The sequence below is a fragment of the Poecile atricapillus genome, chromosome 15 (assembly GCF_030490865.1).
Source record: "Poecile atricapillus isolate bPoeAtr1 chromosome 15, bPoeAtr1.hap1, whole genome shotgun sequence".
NCBI lineage: Eukaryota > Metazoa > Chordata > Aves > Passeriformes > Paridae > Poecile > Poecile atricapillus.
The window spans coordinates 6098736-6119167 of NC_081263.1; the positions used below are offsets into that span (position 1 = coordinate 6098736).

The window sequence follows — 20432 nt, forward strand, 5'->3', positions numbered from 1 at the left end:
TAGACCCTTCCTCATTATTGAGCTGGGGGAGGCCAGGGGGTCCAACCACGGGGCATCAGCTGCTAACCCTGCTTCGCTCACATCAGTAAGTGTGTGCGGAAAAATCACATAATTCCATTTCATTCAGCCCCAAGGGCAGCCTCCCCTCAGGGACAATCCTTGGGGGTCGTTTTTGCAGCCTGGAACGGCACGGAGAGCAGCGCGCGCGCAAGGTTCGCTTTAAAGCTTTATTTCAGCTTTGCTCGGTTAAAACAAATCCCTCAAACTTCTGGCTGGAGCACACGGCTCTGGCTATAACCGCATGATTGATTTCGGCGCTCCTCGCCCGGCCCGGCCCGGCCCGCAGCGGGTTAAGCCGAGCGCCCACAATGCCTCGCGTTCTGCAACGTCGGCGGCGCCGGGCGGGACCGGGCCGCGGCCGGGACCGGGATTGGGATTGAGATCGGGATCGGGATCAGGACCAGGACCGAGACAGGGCCAGCAGCTGCTCAGGGTCGTGGTGCGTTCCCGTGGCTCCCCGCGCTGGGGCTCGCTGTGCCGGGGCCGCCCGTGCCCCCCAGGCCAGCGCTGAGGTGGCGGCACTCGGGCCCGGCCCCCGCGCTGTCACACAGGACGGTCCCGAGGGCGGGCGGGGTGCGGGTGCCAGGCTGGCGTGGCGGGCAGGAGGCATCTGCCTGCCCGCTACTTCAGCTGTTTCTGCGTTATTTTCTTGCCCAGAAAGCAGAGGCCGGAGGGCTTGGCGGAACCCGGCCATGTTCTGAGGGAGGCTGCAGGACGCCGCTGGGATCCGGGTACCGCAGGTGTGCCTGAAGGAATCGCCCCTCTCTCGGCCCTGCGAGGCGCTGGCTGAGGCGGGTGAGTGGGAAACTGCGCCGCTTTGAAAGTATGCACCGGTCTTGATGTATTTGTGAAGGAGAACCGTGCCAGCTCCGTGGAAGTGGGCGCAGTGTGTGATTCCAAAGGTTTCTTCAGCCTCTGTGGCCTTTTTGCGCTGGTGCTTCTCACAGGGAGCCTTCAGGACCATGAAGTCACCAGGCCACGTCACCCACTGACTCTTCGTGTACTAACTTGCAAAGCCCTTTGTAGTTTGGCTCTGAATTTGCTGCTGTATCAGAGGAGCAAAGTCCTATTACGTATTATTTCCACTTTTAGTTCAGTTCTGCCTTTTTGCTTGTTTAGCCAACTGCAGATTTCATAACCAGAAAACTCATATGGTGTACATCTAGTTTTTGCTCTGGGAGCAGATTGTTTGGGAAATAAGAATGTGAGATTGATCTGTATGAAGCTGTCTCTTTCCACTTTAGAACCCTTGTCAGAAATATTTATATTCTTCAATGGAAACATACTTTGAAAGGGAACATTTTTTTCACGCTTATGTCCATTTATATTAGATCAAAACAATGTATATTTCTTTAAGGTGGCTTCTTTCTTCAGTATTTAGTCATGAAACTTGAACAGCACAGTGGTTATATGTCCAGTCAGCTACCAGAGCTTAGCTTTTTGGTGGTAATCAATGATAATAGAACTCTTAAAACTTTGTGGGAAAATCATTAAAAGTAAAATAGGTACCTCTAAAGACATTACCTATTAGAAAGCTTAGAACATGACATTTTTACTTGGTCCTTTATTTCCAAATGCTTTGGTGGAGGAGGACAAGGTGAAAAGCTGGTGCCTTTAGTTACCTCCTCCTTTTCTTGGATGTCATGGTGTGGATGAAGCTCTGCCTTCCCACCCGAGAGACGTGATGGTTTGGGCTGGGAACTTGGTGCGTTTGGAATGGATGTATGTTCAGACTGCGGTTGGCCAAAGTCTTTCAGTTTTTGTTTAAAAAAAAGATAGTTGTGGCAGAACCAAAAGCAATTGCTTCCTCTCTCACCTTGGAGCTGGAGATCTGAAACTTGTGTATAAACATGGAAGAAGGCTGGATATTGGCTGTTGCAGGATGGGTGTAACTTTCTGCTTTGTAGACAATTCCTGGCACATGCAGAATTGGAGTGGGAAGAGTATTTTCTGTTCAGCTCCAGCAGTGCTCATCTGCCATTGAGGCTGGAAGGCCTCTGCATGTAGACTGCCTTTGCTGGTTATTCTGATTGAAAAAGGAGAAAAAATGGTAAAGGAAGGGTAAGGCTAAGAGGATTGGATGTCCAGCCAAAGAGAGAAGCCTTGGAAGCTGTCAGTAATGTACAAGAAGGTGCTGGGGAAATTCATTCCTGTGGAAGAGGCATCGACATGCAAAGATAAAGCAGCAGCAATGGCAGAGAGGAGAGTCCAGAGGGTGCACTGTTGTTTGGCTGGCTATTCCTGCTGAGTTATTTACTTAATTTCTATACTGCGGAGGAAGAATTCTCCATTATCTCACCAGGGACAAATAGTGGAATTGAAGACGTGGACTGGGAGCCATGTAAATGTGTTTATGGTTGTTATTTAGGATAAATGTATGTAGTGCTATCTCCTGCCCTGCTCATGTGCACATGAGTAAGTTAAGGAAGGTTAAATGTTATGGAAATGTTATTGGAAAAAGTGTGTTTCATTATATGAGGGGTCGTTTGCCACACTTTCATTCTCCTGTTCTGAAAGTTACACAATTTTTACTAGATTATTGATAAAAATAACTGTGCTCAATTTTATTTTAATGCAGGAGGACAGGAAGATTTTATTCACCACTATTTGCAGTAACCTTTTAAGTCTAAAACACTTTCATCACAATTACCTGGTTTTGCCTAATACAAAGTAATTAAGGCTGAAAAGGTAGCACATTCTAAACATCAGTGGAAACACTGCCCCTTAAATTGCACAGAATTAAGCATTTGTCACTGAGATGTTTACAGAGGCATAAGTGCTTCAGATAAAAGGCAGTGAGTTCTGCTGCAAACACCTTCTGCTTTTAGCAGTGGCAACACGTAGGTACAACACTGAGCTTTTTTCCTCTCTGAGTCATGTTATCTTAGCTGATGATGCACAGAACTATTTATTGTACTGCTTTGCTTTATAGATCTCTTAAGAAGTTGATGTCAGTCACAAATGCAATGTTTCCTTACCTGTAGCATTTTACCTTTTTAAACACCTTTCCTTTACTTTTTAAAGATACATCCTCCCTCCATACCTAGGGCTGTGACAGTCATATGTAACAATCATTCACCTTATAAAATTATTGTGAGATTGTTAATTTTATTGATGTTTTAAGGACTTTTGATTATTTAGTCAAATAGCACAGTGAACCAGTGTTAGAGAGTTGCATAAAGGCATTTTTGCTTCTCACACCAGTGTTTGGTGAAAATATCCACCTGCTTTTCTTATGCTTTGTATCTTGACTGGCCAATAATCTTGACATTTAGTAGTTGGTGCTGTTTCTAGTCAGCTAGAAACAGTCAGCTTGGTGACTTCTGTCTTTTATTACCTCTTAGAAGTTTGTTTTCTGGAGTAGAAATGATGAGATGGAGAGGAAGTTAAAACAGAGAATAGATGTTATTTATTTAAAGTTAATTTAAATATGATGCTGTTAGTTGGTAATAGGATTTTTTTTTTTAATCTAAACTGCAGCCTTATGCTGCACCCTATGCTATAGTTCTTCAAACCATGAGTGCTTCATGTACTTCAGATTTTTCCAGGCTGTGTACTGTGTGTGAATCACTTTTTTTGTCTTAATGTGAATTTTATCCATAGCTTGACACTGCTCCCTGCTGTTTTCTGCGTCATAAAATTTAGAGTGAGATGATGTGGTCTGCCAGTGAGACATGCCTGTTGAATTACAATTCTATTTTGTGTAAAAGGTCCAAATAATTGCCTTAATTTCTTAGAATTCAGTTGACAAACAAACTCAATAGTTCTGGAAAATTACAAGTTCTTGTATCATCTAGTAAGGGGTTCTTTTAGCAGCATCTTCTGTGCTCTGAAGTGTAAGAGTTTCTGCTATTTTTTGCGTAGGTCTGATGAGTTGTGTGCATGTGATCCTGTGAAATCATGGGTGTTATGAAGTGCTTTCAGGAAGGGTAGTGGATGGGTCTGGGAGCAGCATCCAGTAGAGTCTGTTTCAATACCTCTTGTGACATAGAAGAATTCCCATGTTTATCACCCCTCACCCACTTTTCAGCCATGACTGAATTACAGCTTTCCACTGATGGAGTTAAGGTGAATAAATCCCCCCAAAACTGCAAAGTAACTGGAAAAATAAGATTGTGGGGTTTATGGTGGTTTGGTTTGTGTGTTTTTCCTCTGCAGCTGGTTGTGAGTCAGTGGTATAGGTTCCAGGCTCTTTGTCACAGAGCTGTGCTTGTGAGGTACTGAGCATCCTACCAAAATCAAATCTGTGATCATGACTTTTAGTTTTTTTCTTTTTCTCCCTTTGCAGAATCATGGCAAGTCCAAGAACAAGGAAAGTCCTCAAGGAAGTCAGAGCACAAGATGAGAACAATGTGAGAAAATTATGATCTTTAGATCAGTTTTGTAGAATTTAATTTGCTTTTTACCTACTCCAAATATACAATGGGGTCTTCTACAGCTGCTGTTGTCTTTCTGCTGTGGCTCACTAATGCTAATGTAGAAATCTGGATATCTCATGTATGCATTACAATACATTGCTGCATATCTGGCACAAGTGTTTCAGAAGTTATAGTAATGCTGGAACCCCTGGGGTCTTTTCAATAACTGGTGTCTGGGGCACAACTTAAAATGGTCCATTTCAAGTAGCTTGATAATACGTTAAATGTGATAGCCACGGAAAGATTCACTTTTATTTATATCAGTACATTAAATTTTGAGTGATTAATCTGATAATAAAACTGAAGTCGTTGCACTGTATGAGCAATAAAGCTACTTCTAAAGAAAAAATTCTGTTTAGATCTGCTGCTATTTACTGCCAAACTGTAGTGTGACTGAAAAAGTGTTCCAGACTTTAAATGCTGAATTTTTATTTTGCCAAGGAAACCCTAAGAATTCAGTTTGATTACTTTCTTTCAAGGCAATGAAAATGAAATCAAAATTAATTCTTTGCATAGTAATTTCCATTTGCTTGTCCATATTTCCTCACTGGTTTTTGGTAGTTGGTGCAGTAATTTTTATAATCCAAGCAGCATAAATAAATACCTGAAGGAAGTTTACGATGTCAGGGAAGTTGTTTCCAAACACTAAGATCCCTTCTTTCTTTTTTGGTGTGTGATGTTTTCATGATTTGCCTTTTTGAGCTGTGAAAACTCCCATGGCCAGTGATGGCAGACTGCAGAGATAACTGTTTTTCTCTCACAGGTCTGTTTTGAATGTGGTGCATTTAACCCCCAGTGGGTGAGTGTCACCTATGGAATTTGGATCTGTCTGGAGTGCTCAGGAAAACACCGAGGCTTGGGAGTTCACCTCAGGTCAGCCTTTCCAACAGACCATGGACTGAGTTGCATTACCTCAGGGTTCATTATGGCTGTGAGCAGCATGTGTTGGTTTGGAATGTATAGAATGTCTCAAATCCAGCATTTCACTGGCAGTTTTGCTTCATGCTCCTCTCCAAAGTGGCCTTTGCTCTCTGTGCCTTGTCTGTAACTAGCTAGGTATAAAACCAGTCTAAACCACAGCTTTATTCTGTTCAGGACATTTCTTTTTTCTTTGTAATATAAATGATAGTTTTTGTTGTTTTCCAAGAAGCATGCTCAGCTGAGATGAGGGTCTATGGAGTAAGAGCTGTTATGGGTTCTGGAGACTCAGTGTGTATGTAATAGGGCCAAAGCAGGGAACAGTTGCTCAAATGAGGAAAGGAGAGAGGAGGGAAATCACCAAAGCAAAGAGGCCGTTCAGAAGTACATTCTTAGCTTTTTGAGGGGTGATTTGAAGCTCATTATTGAGTAGGAGTTGCATAGGAAATGAGCATTTGGAACTGTTCTGTATCTTTCATGGAAGAAAAGGTGAAATTTCTGAGATGAGGACATAGAATCATAGAATTGCCAAGGTTGGAAAAGACCTCTAAGATCATCGAGTCCAACCATCAAAATACATGATAATATACAGAAAAAGAAAATTGCAGAGTGAAGTATGGGAAAAGTTCCTGTTACATAGTAGTCTAGATTAGTTTCTGGACTTCGAAGGAAGATGCTTTTTCAGTCACTTGCCTTCTGTTGACTGTCTCCCTTAAATGCCAATAAATGACATGATTTTGGCTTATTTCAGTGAAGATCTGCCCACCTTCTTATGATGATCTGTCTTTCTGTACTTGGAGAGTGTTCTCTAACATGTTTATACTCTCAACTTTTGAGATAGGTTCTAATAAGCTTTTTTTTTTTTTTGTCACTGTTGATACAGCAGGAAATTAAAACAAGCTGTGATCTAAATTTTTATTTTATTTTTTTTTTTAAACCTGCTTTTCAGTTTTGTGCGTTCTGTAACCATGGACAAGTGGAAGGATATTGAGCTGGAGAAAATGAAGGCTGGAGGTAACAGCAAATTCCGACAGTTCTTGGAGTCTCAAGATGATTATGATCCATGCTGGACAATGCAAGAGAAATACAACAGCAAAGCTGCTGCTCTGTTTAGAGACCAGGTAAGCTCAGTTTTAGGTGTGTCCTTAGTCTTATGATCTGAAAATATCAAAATGCTTTGTAAGCACTTGGTTTTGAAAGAAGGGAAGGTTGCAATTTTTGGAACTTCAGTGGTTCCTGATAAGCAATGTGAGAGAGTGAAATGCTGGAAGAGTTAATGTAAACCTGAATGAGTTCATGGCTCAAGTATTCGGCAGAAGAGAAAAGGAATGTTGTCCTGCCAGGGAGATAAGGTGGGGTTAGAAAAGAGTGTCTTGGGCAGCCAGGAGCTTTTCTGGACTAACTTCCTTATTTTGGTTAACTCTCTAATTTAGCCCAAGGGTATCCCAAGGGTCTGGTACCTCAGAGCTGGCAGTCCAGGACTGCCCTCTTGGTACCCTAAAGGTCTTAGAGTGCTTCTTCCCAAGTTGTGTAAGAGTTTTCTATTGAAATTTTCATTTCTGCATTTAGCTGAGGTAGCTCTGATTTTCAGTGCTGCAGTTTGTTGCAACTGTTAAGTCAGTGGAGCTGTCTCGGTCCTCAGTTCACTGCAGTTCACTACTTCAGCTGTACAGTTCTATCCAAAGTGAATTTTTTATAAATCTTTAGTGTATGTAGTAACATACCACAATAATGTAGTTCTGTTCTTCCATGACTCTGATGAGTGCTTACATCTCTTCATTAATCCAGTCTTCAAACCAAACCCGTCTCCTTGAGGAAATTGTCTAATTTTCTATTTCAGTTGCCTGAAATAAAACCAGTGTTCAATTCAACATCACAGCCTGGGAGTCAGAAAAAAAAAACGGTTTCTTGTGAAAAAAAGTTGATCCAGTAGCAAATTGGAAAAATGACTTGTCCTCATGTTACAGAACCAGTTTATAATTTGTATGAAATCTCTGACTTGACTGTTCTGCCTCTTGTAGGTAGCTACAGTAGCTGAAGGCAAGGAGTGGTCCATTGAAACTTCTCCTGCCAGGAACTGGACTCCACCTCAGCCTAAAATGTCTCTGTCTTCTGCTCACCGGTATGTGCCCTGCTTACCTGATGTTGGTACAGATACAGCATCAGACACAGACACATCAGAACCTGATGGTTTAATGTCTGCTGGGTTTACCCTGTTGGTGCTGGTTGTCTGAACAAGCTGAAGTTACAGAGTATGAGGTAACAGGGCTTTGTTTTTGTAATAATTCTCACTCCCTGCACCTGAGCCTTAAGCCATGGCAGAGAGAAGCGAGCAAGAGCAGGGGACAAGCAACCATGCTTGTTTTACCCTGACTTGTAATGCACCTGAAATTACACACAGGTAGTGTGTGACATCCTCATCTTAACTGTGGTGCTGTGCCAGTTTAGGATTCAATGCCAGGGAAAAAGAAACAGACTTTTCCCTTTTGCTGCTAATTACCAGGAGAGCATCAAAGCTCTGTACCACAGCAATTCTGTTCTGCTTTTGCATGTAGTGCTTGTTACTCTGTGCACTAGAGATCCAAGTTAACTGCAAAAGCAGTTGTAAATCAAAAGAACAAGAGCTTCATGCCTTTTAGTGGTTGCATTAGAGTTCCCTTCTTGATAGATGAAATAAATAATCAATTTTTAACCTGTATTATGGTGATATAAATCAAGCTGTACTGCTGAGCTAGTGGGTTTTGCTTAACATGGCTTTGATTCTTCAATGTTTTATTTCAGTTCTGCTGGACAATCTCAGACTGCAACTGCCTCTTCTGACAAGGCTTTTGAAGACTGGTTAAATGATGATGTCAGCTCCTACCAAGGGTAATGCAATATTTACTGACTTTGAGTGCCTCTCTCTCTAGCATAACAAAATATTTGAAGCACTGAAGAAAAAGTTTGTAACTCCAGATATTGTGGTGGGTTCCAAACCAGGGAATTCTGATTGTATGTTGTACCTTACAGTGATTTGAGTAAAACAGGCATTTATAAAGCTTCTTTTATTCCTTTTCTCATTTTCATGTATCACTTTATTAGGATTTACTCAGCTTTCTGATGTCAGTGATCTGTTAAACCTGGAGAATCATTAGGACCACATTAGCTTGCACAGAGGAAATTGTAATGTGCTAGGATTCCTCAGTGGATCCTTGGTGTTTTTATGAAGTGAGTAGTTTTGTATTTTGGGTGCTGGGTGTTACAGGACTTTATTTTCCAGGTGAAAAAACAATTGTCATTCTTCCATACTTTTCAGTTCTTGCTCAATGTTTTTAATGGCTGCATGCTGATACAGGTGCTGTTTATTCCTATTTCTGTGGCAGTGGCCAAGAGAATCGTTACGTGGGGTTTGGGAACACAGTAAACCCTCCAAAAAAAGAGGATGACTTCCTGAATAATGCCATGTCCTCGTTGTACTCGGTAAGGAATTGCTTGGTGCTTTCTGAATTACTATTTTCTTCTGGTTTAGCCCCTGTTATGGGGGAATATGAGTGGAGAGGAGAAACTAAAGACTGCAGGTGGATATGGAGAGATGCAGAGTATTGGTTGTATTGTCGTAGAGTGAAGAAGATATTGGTGGACTTTAAAAGGCAAAATGGAGAAACTTGAGCAGAATTTAAGAATTATGTCTGGTATCAGTTCGTAGAAATAACTGAAGATACAGCAAAGGATTAAGACATAATAATCAACAGGGCTGAAGGAAAAAAAAATAATTACCTGTAGGGAGTAGGTTTAAATCTGTTAACCCTATTAGCAATGTTCAGAGGAAAACAACTGAAATGTGTGTGTATGTGGGTGCCAGAAGCCCTGAACAGTGATGAAAACATTTGAAATACTTGTGACAGGGTGTGAAGAGATAACAGCATATGGCTGAACAGTTGTCATGATTCAAGCAGAGATAGTGAAAGATGCATTGTTGAAATAAAATGTGAATAAAGTCAGAGGCAGTCTGGGCCATACTGGCAGGCTGCAAAGTCACAGTGCTGAGCAATATTTGATGTTTGGAGTCATTTGGAAAGGCAGTAAGGTCTCCTACCAAGGTTAGTGGCCAACAGCTCTCTGTAGAACCTCATTGGCCTAAATATTCACACCAGGTTCTACTGTTTATTTAAAAAACTTACCAGAGAAATGTAATGCCTGAGCCTTTGAACAGGTTGATCACAGTATTCCAGGTGATCCCATAGGCTGCTTGGTATAGATCAGCTAAATATTTTCTAGGTATCTCACAGTTTTTAGGCCAGAGAGTTCAGATTAGAAGGCACATCTGCAGTGTATTGCAGGTGAGCTAAGACAGCCAAGGAGAGGTGACACTGTTCCTGTGAGCCATTCTTTGAGACCAGGATCTCCCTCAATGTCCTGGCTGGAATGCCCTCGTGTGAGCACAGACACACATTGCAGTGTGCCCTGAAATCCTGTATTTCTGGGAGGCTGAGTTCCTTGCATGGGTGAGGAAAACAATTTGCCTTCCAGTGCATGGGATGATTTTTCTCCGCACTTGTAGCCATTTTTAGCAGAGTAACCTCTGACATACTCTGGCTTGCTCAAATCCACACAAATACTGAAAGTTCATTTCTGTATTTCAGTTAAATGAGAGGCTCTAATTTTTCTCAGTAGCAGGTAGTTCTTACAACTACAGAAAAAGCTGTATTAGAGCATTTTGACTTAAGCTAATCTGTTCTAATGAAAACTTGGTTATTTGCTATTATTATTCACATGTAGCTCACAACTTTATTGCTTTCTTTAAAGGGATGGAGCAGTTTTACAACTGGAGCAAGCAAAATTGCCTCAGCTGCTAAAGAGGGTGTAAGTAAATAAAATGTGGTTTAGTTAGCAGTGGAATGCTAGAAGTGGTGATTTGGATATTCTCTTTTCACTGTGAAATTCTGTCAAATCTCCATTACCTTGGAGAGGATCATGCAGCATTTCTAAATGCATGTCTTTAAAAATCAAAGGGTTTATTCCAGGTAAACGTGCATGTATTTGCTTCTCTTCACAGGCTACCAGATTTGGATCTCAAGCAAGTCAAAAGGTGATTATAGATTTAGCTCTTACTCAGTCTAATTGTCTTTAAGTGCTATGTGTTTGCCTGCACCAATTGTCTTAGATTTGCTCATCAACAGACCAGTGTGTTTTGCCTTCACAGTGCACAGTAGTGTTTAATTCTAGCTTTTAATTCCATGGGAATGGCTATCAGCTGCAGTGATCAAATTAAGCAAGAGATAAACAGGGATACTCTGCTGTTTGTTCCTGTTGGATGTATTGGAGAGGCTCCAGAGCTTGCAGACTTAACATAGCCCTGTTTTACTTCTGTGAATCTTAAACGTGGTCTAGCTTGAAGTAGTTTTCTTGGTAATACTATACAAAGCAAACCATCTTCCCATGGCTAAAGCCTAATAAGATGTTACAAATATGAACTGCCTGATACTATTAATAAATCAGCTTGCTTATGTGTGTTTTAAAAAGTAGCACTGACACAAGGATTTAATTTACCAAACTGGGGTTAAAACAGGGACAGACCTGATTACACAGAGTTCTGACATCAGCAAGATCTGTCTGCAAGGAAAAGTTTTAAATTCAAATGTAAAAATGTATAAAATGGGATTCTTAATTTGCCTGGCTTGAGATGCAAATATTTATAGATGGTTCAGGAGTTTTAATTGAACTATAACTCTTGTGTATGTGCAGCATTAGCTTGGTTTGCTTTCTGATAGGCATAGAAAGTATTGCTCAAAACCAGTGTGCAGCTGCAGGTGCTTGTGTTCAGACAGGTCTATGCACTGGGATATTAATCCTTCAAATGGCTAAACTAGGGCATGTTTGCAACAAAAATCTCTTGTTAAAGCACCCAAACTTCCTACTTCAAAGCTTTAAAGTATTTACTGCTTGGCTTAAGAAAAACTAAGTTTTCTATAGGTCTTCCTCTTCACTCCCTCTGGCAGTTTTCCTTTTAGAAGCTGTTCTTTCTTTAGTATTATTAATAAATATAATATTAAAATTGAAAGCTCATCACATCTGCTGACAAGGACCACAGCAACATGGTACTCTAGAATCTTAAGTTGTGTTACTGAAAGTTAAATTTTGTTCCTGAAACTTCTGACCCTTTGCAGAACAGATTTAGCACATTTTATATGCACTACGTTGGTTAAAAGTGTATTTGGGGCCCAGTGACCAAATGCATTTCACTGTTTCTCTTGTCAGTAGATGTTAAAAGTTGGAAAAGGTTTGTGCTACTTAACTTGCCTGAAAAAATGCTGCCAATTTTTTGCTAAAAGCTGCTTCTACCTTCCTTGCTCTTTTCTCTTTTGCTCTCTGGGTAAAGTTTTGGGGCTACAAGCAGCAGCCAGAGCCGGTAACACCCTCACATCTGTTCTTGTGCATGGACTCCTTGTCTGTTCGTGCTGAAATGTGCATTTGCTCCTGAGCTGTCTTTTCTTTTTCTGCCTTACGTCAAACCTGTTTAGAATAATGTTGTGTGTTTTGTACAGTAGCATTTCTTCAAATCTACTTAAAATTTGTGAAGTGGGATAGAGATACCCAAGCTGTGCACTGTCTGAAAATTGACTGTGCTGCTGTCCACACTGATGATTTCAGGATTTCTGTGGAACTGGGATTTCCTTTTGCCTTTGCTTCTCAAAGAATTTTTATCCTGTAAGGAGTAGAAATACTGGAGATAATGGCTGGGAAAAGGGGAGATCCTGGGAATGCTGTGGCTAAGGGAAAGGCCTCTTAAACCCCTGGGAGTCTATGGAGGAAAGATGTTTAAGGTGCTCCTCTGCCGGGAGGAACATGAGTGAAGGTTCACACCCTGACCAATGGTAGTAAGCAAGTATGAACCCTTAGGAAATGAAACTTAATTACCTGGCATATTGGCCCTTTTGAATTAACCAGGATAATTCAGCAGGTACTCAGTATGATATGGCAATTCTGAAGAAATCTGTCAAAGGCTTGTTATAGTAGTAGGGCAAAAAGTGATTTCAAGCTCTTCTAAACCTGCTGTCCTTGTCAGCCTTGCCTTAGGAAAGTAACATTGTGATTTAGACTCTGGGCTTACATTTTTGTAAACTGCCTCTGAAGTACAATATCCTTGTGCATCTTGTTCTGGATTGCAACAGATTTCTGAAGTTTATTGTTTTTTCTCCCTGCAAACCTGGAGTTTTAAAGAAAATAACAAAAATCTTCTGTCACAGCTTTGGCTCTTGTGTATTGCTCGGAAACACTTGGGCTCTTACAAATGGTAATTGTAGATGATAGTTGTAGATGATAATTGGAGCACTATAAGACAGAGAAACTGAGGGAAAATTGGCCAAAAAGATCTAATTCTACAAGTAATTGAGTTAGTATGGAAAAATAAGGAGGGGATGAGAACAGTTCTTCCAAATACTCAGGCATTAGCAAGGGGCCCATCCTGGAAGCTGTTGCTGGTTGCACCATTGCTTCTGCTTCCAGTGCAAGGTCAGACTTTGCTTGGGCTCTGGGCATCTATTGCCATGTGCATCTGATTTTAATTTATTGTCTTTTAATGTCTCCTGCAGCACTTTGCTGTGTGTGCTTTTCATCTCATTCTGCTTGTATGAATCAAAGCTAAAGGCTTCTTGTGTTTTTGGAGATGCTGCTGAGAAATGAGCCTGCAGAAAGTGTTTGCTGTGGGTTTTTATTGGGTATTTTATTTTTTTTTAAAGAAAATATAACTGACTTTGTTTTTGTTTTGCTTTTAAATAGGCATCAGAGTTAGGTCAGACATTAAATGAAAATGTTCTCAAACCTGCACAGGAAAAGGTAACTTTGGAACTAGCAAATGACTTGCAGAAAAATGCTTGTACTCACTCAGGGAGTGGTTGATTCCTCCTGCCACAGCTGCCCAGGTTCTCAGGGGGTTTTCTGAAAAGGGGAAGCATCAAACAACTCAATGTTAGGCTGTTATCAGAGAAATGTTAATGAGGGTAAACTCCTTCCACCTATCTTTCTCATGTCTACCAAAGTCTGTCATGTTCTTTCTTGTTAAATACCATTTTATAGATTTCATGCTTTCAATAATGAAACATGGAACAAGGGGAAAATGCACCCTAAATGGCTTTAAAGTCAGTTGCTTAAATATATGTATGTTTATATCTATTAGTTGTATCTTGGAGTGTTAAGTTCCTAGTGTTTTACCTGCCTGCCAGCTTTATTTTAATTCAGTCAAGGATTTTTGAGCCATTTGAAAAGAATGGTTTAATCATATTGCAAACTAATTTCTCTTCCATTACCTTTATTAATTCACCATTCTTTACATGGCATTTCAAATCACAGGAGAAGACTCTTAATTAGTTTTTTATTCCCTAGAATTATACACATCTTATTTCAGAGGGCTTAGAAGCATTATTTTCAGGGTTATTTTTAGGGTGCATTTCCTTGAGCTGATTTGTATTTTGTAGGACAATTTAATGAGAAATTATACATTCTGTGTTAAAAAGAAAGAGATCCATTTCCCTTAGGATGTTGTGCTGTTAGTTCTAAATAAGTGTTACTTTCTGAAATAAGTATTCTCCATATGGTTATACAAAGTCACTTGCTTTGGAACAACTGCCATTTATTAAGTGGTGAAAGGTGCTTGTATTGTGTTCCACCAGAATTCAGAGCCCTTTTAATATTGAAATAAGCATCTATAAAAGATAGAGAGTAAAAGGGATCTGCTAAGTTTCTAAACACAGTCTTTATATGCAGTAGAATATATTGATAAAGCTTCATGTTGGCAGATGTTTTTTGTACTGGTGTTTTTATGCTCAGCAGTAGTGTAATGATACCTGAACTGTGTTTAAACATACCTTCCTGAAACTGGGTGTGGTACCTTCCTCAGACTGGGTTTTTAGCCACAGAAAATTCCCACAAACTCAAAGGGCTGAGCTTCACTCCACTATAGAGAAACAGACTTGATATATAATTTTCTTAACTTAGTTTTGACTTAAAACTATTTTGATTCAGTTTGGGGTTGGGTTTTTAAACATTTTAGCTGTTAAGCACAAATTAGCTTGTCTGAAGGTTTCAGTAATAATTTGTTTTATGACTAATTACCAATACTTTGGTCCACATAGGTGAAAGAGGGGAAAATATTTGAGGAGGTCACCACGGGGGTATTGCAATTGGCCAGCAAGGTATGAGGTGGCCTGCCTGGCTTTAAGGAGGCCAATCAAGTCAAGCCAGTCTCCATATTCTTATGAAAAATGATAGAAAACCCTGGTGCAGCTTTGGTCGGTGCTTGTGTTGAATAGAGAAATTTGGAAAGTGGAATTTTCAGCAGGCAGCACTTCTGTTGGGGTGTTTGAAGCTGCACAGGCATGGCAGTGTCCTCTTAGTAATCTGAATGAGGAATGGGCTGGTTACAAACAGCCAGTGTCCCAAACAGCAAAGAAAATGAGGGAATATGGAGACAGCTTGTATTCCACTGGTACAGTAAAAGCTGCTAATGCTCTGCACCTTTCTCCTTTGCCTTCCGCTGCTCTCGGTGCTCGGTGACGTGGTAAGTGCTGTCTGAGGCTGCCAAGCACAGAAATCCTGCACAAACTAACACCTGCTGAGATACCTTGCATGGTGTTACCCAGGAGTGTTTCTTCTAGCACAAGTCAGCACTGGAAGCTCTCCCATAGACTGGCTCAGTGTCTTAGGTTTTGGTACAATTTGCATAGAATAAATTATGTTACCTGTTCTGTTTAGAGCCTGGCAACTCTCATGCTGAATTCTGGGATTCATCCTCCCTATCTAACTCAGAGTAGTACCTTCCATGGTATCACTTCAGAATTTGTGTTTCTAATCCAATTCTAGGACTCCACTTTTGGCCTGTTTTACATGAGTAGTGAAATAATGCTGAAACAGAGTGAAAGTAGCTGTGTAGAACAGTAGAAATATAAATACAAGTTACATTAATCACAAAACATCAGTGCTTTCATTAAGTTTAATTTTATGTAAGGACTAATTCCAGTATTTTTATCAAAGAAGTCTAGGAGAGAATTCATGTTACAACAATGGGTGAAAAAGCTAAACCTGACCTATGTCCCACCTCTTCCAGCAGCACAGTGCTGTCAAATGTATGTTTTTTACATTCACCACACAACTGCTCATCAAAAACATTAATGAGCTGTGAGTTAAATGTGTTTGATTTATGGGAACAAGTGGAGGAATTTGTTCTGGCTTTTGCTGTTGGACTTGGCAGAGGTGTTGGTTCAGAGTAAATGAATAGAGTGTTTTGTTTTTTTTCTCTAGGTTCAGGGAGTTGGGAGTAAGGGATGGAGAGATGTCACCACTTTCTTTTCAGGCAAACCAGATGATAATTCTGACAGGTAGTTTTTTGTTCTTACTTTCTATCTCTTTGAACACATAATTTTATCTCCTGTACATTCTCTGCGGTAGTGAAAGGTAATTTTTCAATATTAAGAACTTATTCTGTCTTTGCTGATAGTACTCCTCTATGTAATAGGGAGGAAATCAATATAACTTTGTTGATAACTGTTTTTAAACTGAGAACAAAGCAGCACACATATTTTGGTTTAAAATTTACTCCAAATGCACGTTCCCTTTCCTTGGGCCTATTAAATCTTTTAACAAAATCTGTGAATTAGACAACAAGCTTATGTCATTTGGAGCAATATTTAGTTCTTCCTTTATCATCAAGGGGGTTTTTTAAGCAAAGAGCAGTAGAATTATGGTTTTCTTTGGGGTCATTTATTTTTACTGTTATGTTTGGCATAACTAATTTATTTCTACCTTCCTTTCCCACCCACCCCCCAAAAGACCAGCTGAGGGAGACAGCTACCAGAACAGTGGAGGGGAGGGCTACCAGAACAATGCTGTAGATCAAAGCTTCTGGGAGACTTTTGGCAACTCAGATCCACCAAAAGCTCATAAATCTCCAAGCAGTGAGAGCTGGACCTATGTGGACAATTCCACAGAGAAGAAGAGCTCGGATAGCTGGGACGTGTGGGGCTCGGGAACAGTCTCCAACAAGAACAGTAACAGCGACAGCTGGGAGAACTGGGAGACCAACTGGGAGAACGCAGGAGGGGAGAGCAAGACCAGAAAACCTACCAAGGCAACAAAAAATGCGTGGGATGACTTCTAGAACTCTGTTAACCCTGCTCTGCACAGCTGGGAAGGGGGGGCTGTGCTGGCTGATGGAGGGGAGGGAGTTTTTCACACACCTGGAGTATCATGGTTGACCTTTCTGATCTGTTTGTGCTTCCCATTCATTCTCCTTCCTTCTGCCCTGGTATAGGGAAAAAAATCCTAGCATCTGAATCTTTTCTTACATAAAGGTGGCTCTCCCTTTTTTAAGGATAGTGATAAGTTTACTCTCCTTGCACTATCGGAGCTGGCTACAGCAACTTTCTTAACACGAATGTTAAAGGAAAGAAATCAGTGCAAGGACACTTCCATGGCACAACCTTGCATGTGTAGGTTAATAGGTATTCATCCAGTCCTCATCTAATTTGAGATTTGGGGTGTTTAATGCAAACAAAGGACAGGGTGTGACTTGGAAAGACAGCCATTACCTGGGCAAGCTGCAGTTGAATACATCGAGTTCCAATGCCTTATGGATTGCTCTGACTACAGGAGGTCTGGCAATTCAAGATGGTCTTTAACATATTTTTTATTGGAGCTTTGTTTTTAAACATTGTGACACTATTTTTTTTTAGTAGTTGAAAACTTATTTTTCCCCTTTAGAATTCCCAAGGAATCTACAGCTAGATAATTATTTGTGTGAACTTACAGGTTTGACCTGAGCCTCTCAAGGGATATCCAGAATGGCTCTGCTTGCCCACCGTACTCAATGGATTGAGTTTGCACTGTGCATCTCTGCTACACAGAAAAGCAAAGCTTTGGTGTTTTCTTTCCTCACCTACACCCTTGCCCCAGTTTGTGTTTTATGTACTCTTTTTTCTCTTTCTTCTTTCTACCTGTGTAGTATTTTATTAATGCTGTTTAAAATGAAGTCTTTTTGCTGCTTATGTCCTTCTGGACATCTGTTTGGCAACCTGGCAGCAAAAAATAAAATTATAAAGAAGATTCCAGCAAGAACAAATGGGTGGAAAATACAAGAACATTGAGCAAAGAGCCTGGCAGCAAGTCCCTTTCAAGATGAGTAGATGTCTGGATTTAATAGTAAAATTTAATTTAAGCAGACATTTTCCAAATAATTCTTCAGTGTGTCAAGCTGTATCTTTGTTTCTGTCATATATTTCTCCACATTTTCTTCCTTGATCTTGTTAAAGAAACACTATTTTGGAAACTTGAGAAACTGTCAGCATTAAGGACTGGAACAGGAGATTCAGTTATGTGTCAGTTTTGACCCAACAAATGGCTTTGCATGACACAAAGCATAACTTCTAGAGAAGAATTAAGACTTTTAACATCAAAGTTATCATAGGTATCCCATTTTATTTTGGGGGATGCGTTGTGAATGTACCCTCAGCACAAAAACAATCGGCTCGCTTGAAAACTCAAATCATGATGTTCTCTGATCTGCTTTTCCAGCATGGAGCTCTTTCTGTGAACCCTGTAGATCCTATTATTTATCTAAAAAGCCTTTTCTTTTAAAAACTGGTTAATTTGTTGAACAACCAACCAAAGGTGTCAAAGTTACCTTAAATAACACTCCACTTATTTTACTCCTCATGGAGGTTTTAAGCAGATAGTATTATCAACAGTTTAAAAAGGAAAGAAAATTAATTTCCTCATAAGTAGCATATTTTAAAGGCTTAAGTCTGAGTAGAAGTAGCTCTATTTACAGCCTCAGTCTGTATTTCTATTGCTAGTATCTTTGAGACGGTGAACAGAATATTTTTCCAGTCTTCCCTCACCGTGTTCTGCGAGAGTTGAGATTTCTTTTTCCCCCTTGCCTCTCCTGAGAGTGTAGTCTGAAGCTCGTGGTCTCCAAGCCTCTGCAGCAGGACCCAGAGCTGCTCAGACCCAAGTGCTGCTCCAGGCTGAGCCATTCCCAAGGTGTCCCTGCTGTCACAGCCCCTTTGGAAGTGCCAAAGGCACGAGAGCTCTTGGTTTTCAGTGCTGCTCATGGTACCACTGGCAGCAGTTCACAGCCTGACTAAAACAAGGATTTCTTTCTACTTTTTCTCCAGTTCCAAGTATAACTTTGTCATAGCTTAGCTGCATGTCAAACATAACTTTGGTTTTTTTATGCTTACACCTCTGTTGCCTCCTTGTCAATATGTCTGCCTGCCCCATCTGAAGCTGATTCAGCTTCTTCTGTACAAGTTTATTACAGTTTCTCATTCATAAACCTCCTGAAATGGCTCGTGGCAGGAAAACCTTTATTTCAGTCCACTCACTTAGTGGTATTGTGATATTTGTGTGCACGTTCTCCTCAGCTGTGAGCTTTGCCTGGGACAAAAGTGGTTTATTTATGTATCACTTGCAGCCATGATTGGCATGAGCCATTTGTTTGTTCTTCTGATTTGATTTTTGTAGCTTTTGAAACTTCTGTGTTCTAAATCAAACAGCCAGAGAGCCCTGCTCAAGCAGAAGCTTTGGGTAAGGATTTTCCCTCCAGTTGAGGAGGCAGGGACAGAACAGTTGCTGTCTCTTTCTGCAGTGTTGTAGGGAAGCAACAAAATGCTACAACTGACAGATATTACTGGAAGATCCAAATAAACTGATATAATGGCAGAAGGTGTAACTGCAGACACAAAACCAGTGTGCCAGCTGGTCAATTTGATGGGCAAATGGGCATTTTTTAATGACTTTTCTGAGCCTAAATATGTGATCATGCCTTCTAGAGGAGAGGACAAAACAAGGGCATTTTCTTTTTTTTTCCACACCTGCTGTTTTATTGAATTTTACTTTTTTTCAGAGTAGGTGTCTGGGAGGTTTCTGTACCATGAGGAAATGCATCCCATCACACTGCACGTGCAGAATCAGACTTCTGTTTTTTAATTCTTCCCCCTCTCCCCTTTTGGCCTGGTGAGGATCAGAGGCATTGAGTGCAGGCTGCTGGAGCTGAGGCTGCCTGGCTGAGTGAGGATCCAGCCATGAACCTGAGCGTGTGCTTTGGCAGGGCCGTGGTGTCACTGTGAGCTCCACCTGTGCAGGGGTGACCAGGGCTCTGCTCCCTTTCATTCCACTCCCTGGAGTCACAGATTTCAATCCTTCCAGCAAACTGCCAGGAGATGTGCAGTAGGTGGAATTGCTTTACCGATTGGACATTGCAATGGCTGGTTCAAATGCCCTGGTGACCCAAGTTTTTATTTCTTTGTATGGCTTCAACTTTGGAAAATACAGAGCAGCTGGATTCCTGCAGGTAGTCTAATAAAAGAAAAATGTCAAGAAATCAAAGTGCCATTTGCAAAAGAGTGAAAGTATTCGAGAATGCTCCCAAACATAATCCTGGGAGTTAGGGATTATTTTGAAACGTTTCATTTGTGTCTTGAAACCTCTTAATAATTAGTACAATTCAAGAAGTGCTTGGCCATCTCTCCCTCATGGTTGAGACCTCATGGATAATACTGCTGCTTTTATTTTCCAGGCCAGACTGTAACATTCCATGGGTTCATAATGTACTTGTCAGTGTAATGGTCTGTGCAATAATTTAACAAGTGTAGATAAAACCTTTGTTTAATCCAGGATACATTTAAAGATACAGTGGTCCTCTTGGAGAGTAGCAGTCTACACAAGTATTTCAGTTCTTAGCTTATTTTGGCTGAAATACTAAAGTTCAGTGACACAGGTAAAGGTTTGAGCAATCAGTGATTTAAACAGAAATCAAGAAACATTTCCATGGCCGTTATTAAGAGTTTGATCCTAATGGCTGAGTGGCCTCTAGCTGCAGAACCCTCTTTCATTTCCATGTCAGCAGAAACCTGGTCAGTCTGGAGTACTGTATCTTTAATTTTCCTGCTCTGTTTTTTTGTGAAGTTCACAGGAATGGCGATTTCAGTGAACACTATTCATTGTTCTGGACTTGAACTGCAGTGTCATCTTTTAAAGAGTATTATAATAAAGAGATATGGAGCA

At 40.7% G+C, this 20432-nt stretch overlaps 1 protein-coding gene across 3 annotated transcripts; it reads left to right on the forward strand.

The window, feature by feature from the left end:
- The first annotated feature begins 275 nt into the window (after positions 1 to 275).
- On the forward strand, positions 276 to 20432 carry ARFGAP1 (ADP ribosylation factor GTPase activating protein 1). Of its 3 annotated transcripts, XM_058850440.1 has the most exons (14): positions 276 to 499; positions 718 to 855; positions 4349 to 4412; positions 5242 to 5351; positions 6346 to 6517; positions 7418 to 7518; positions 8178 to 8264; positions 8759 to 8855; positions 10182 to 10238; positions 10432 to 10464; positions 13155 to 13211; positions 14507 to 14566; positions 15672 to 15748; positions 16200 to 20432. In XM_058850440.1, the coding sequence occupies exons 3-14, from the start codon at positions 4353 to 4355 to the stop codon at positions 16525 to 16527; spliced, it is 1239 nt and encodes a 412-aa protein (XP_058706423.1). In that variant the 5' UTR covers positions 276 to 499; positions 718 to 855; positions 4349 to 4352; the 3' UTR covers positions 16528 to 20432. The 3 variants fall into 3 exon arrangements, with proteins under 3 accessions (XP_058706423.1, XP_058706424.1, XP_058706425.1); XM_058850441.1 differs by lacking the exon at positions 13155 to 13211; XM_058850442.1 differs by lacking the exons at positions 13155 to 13211; positions 14507 to 14566.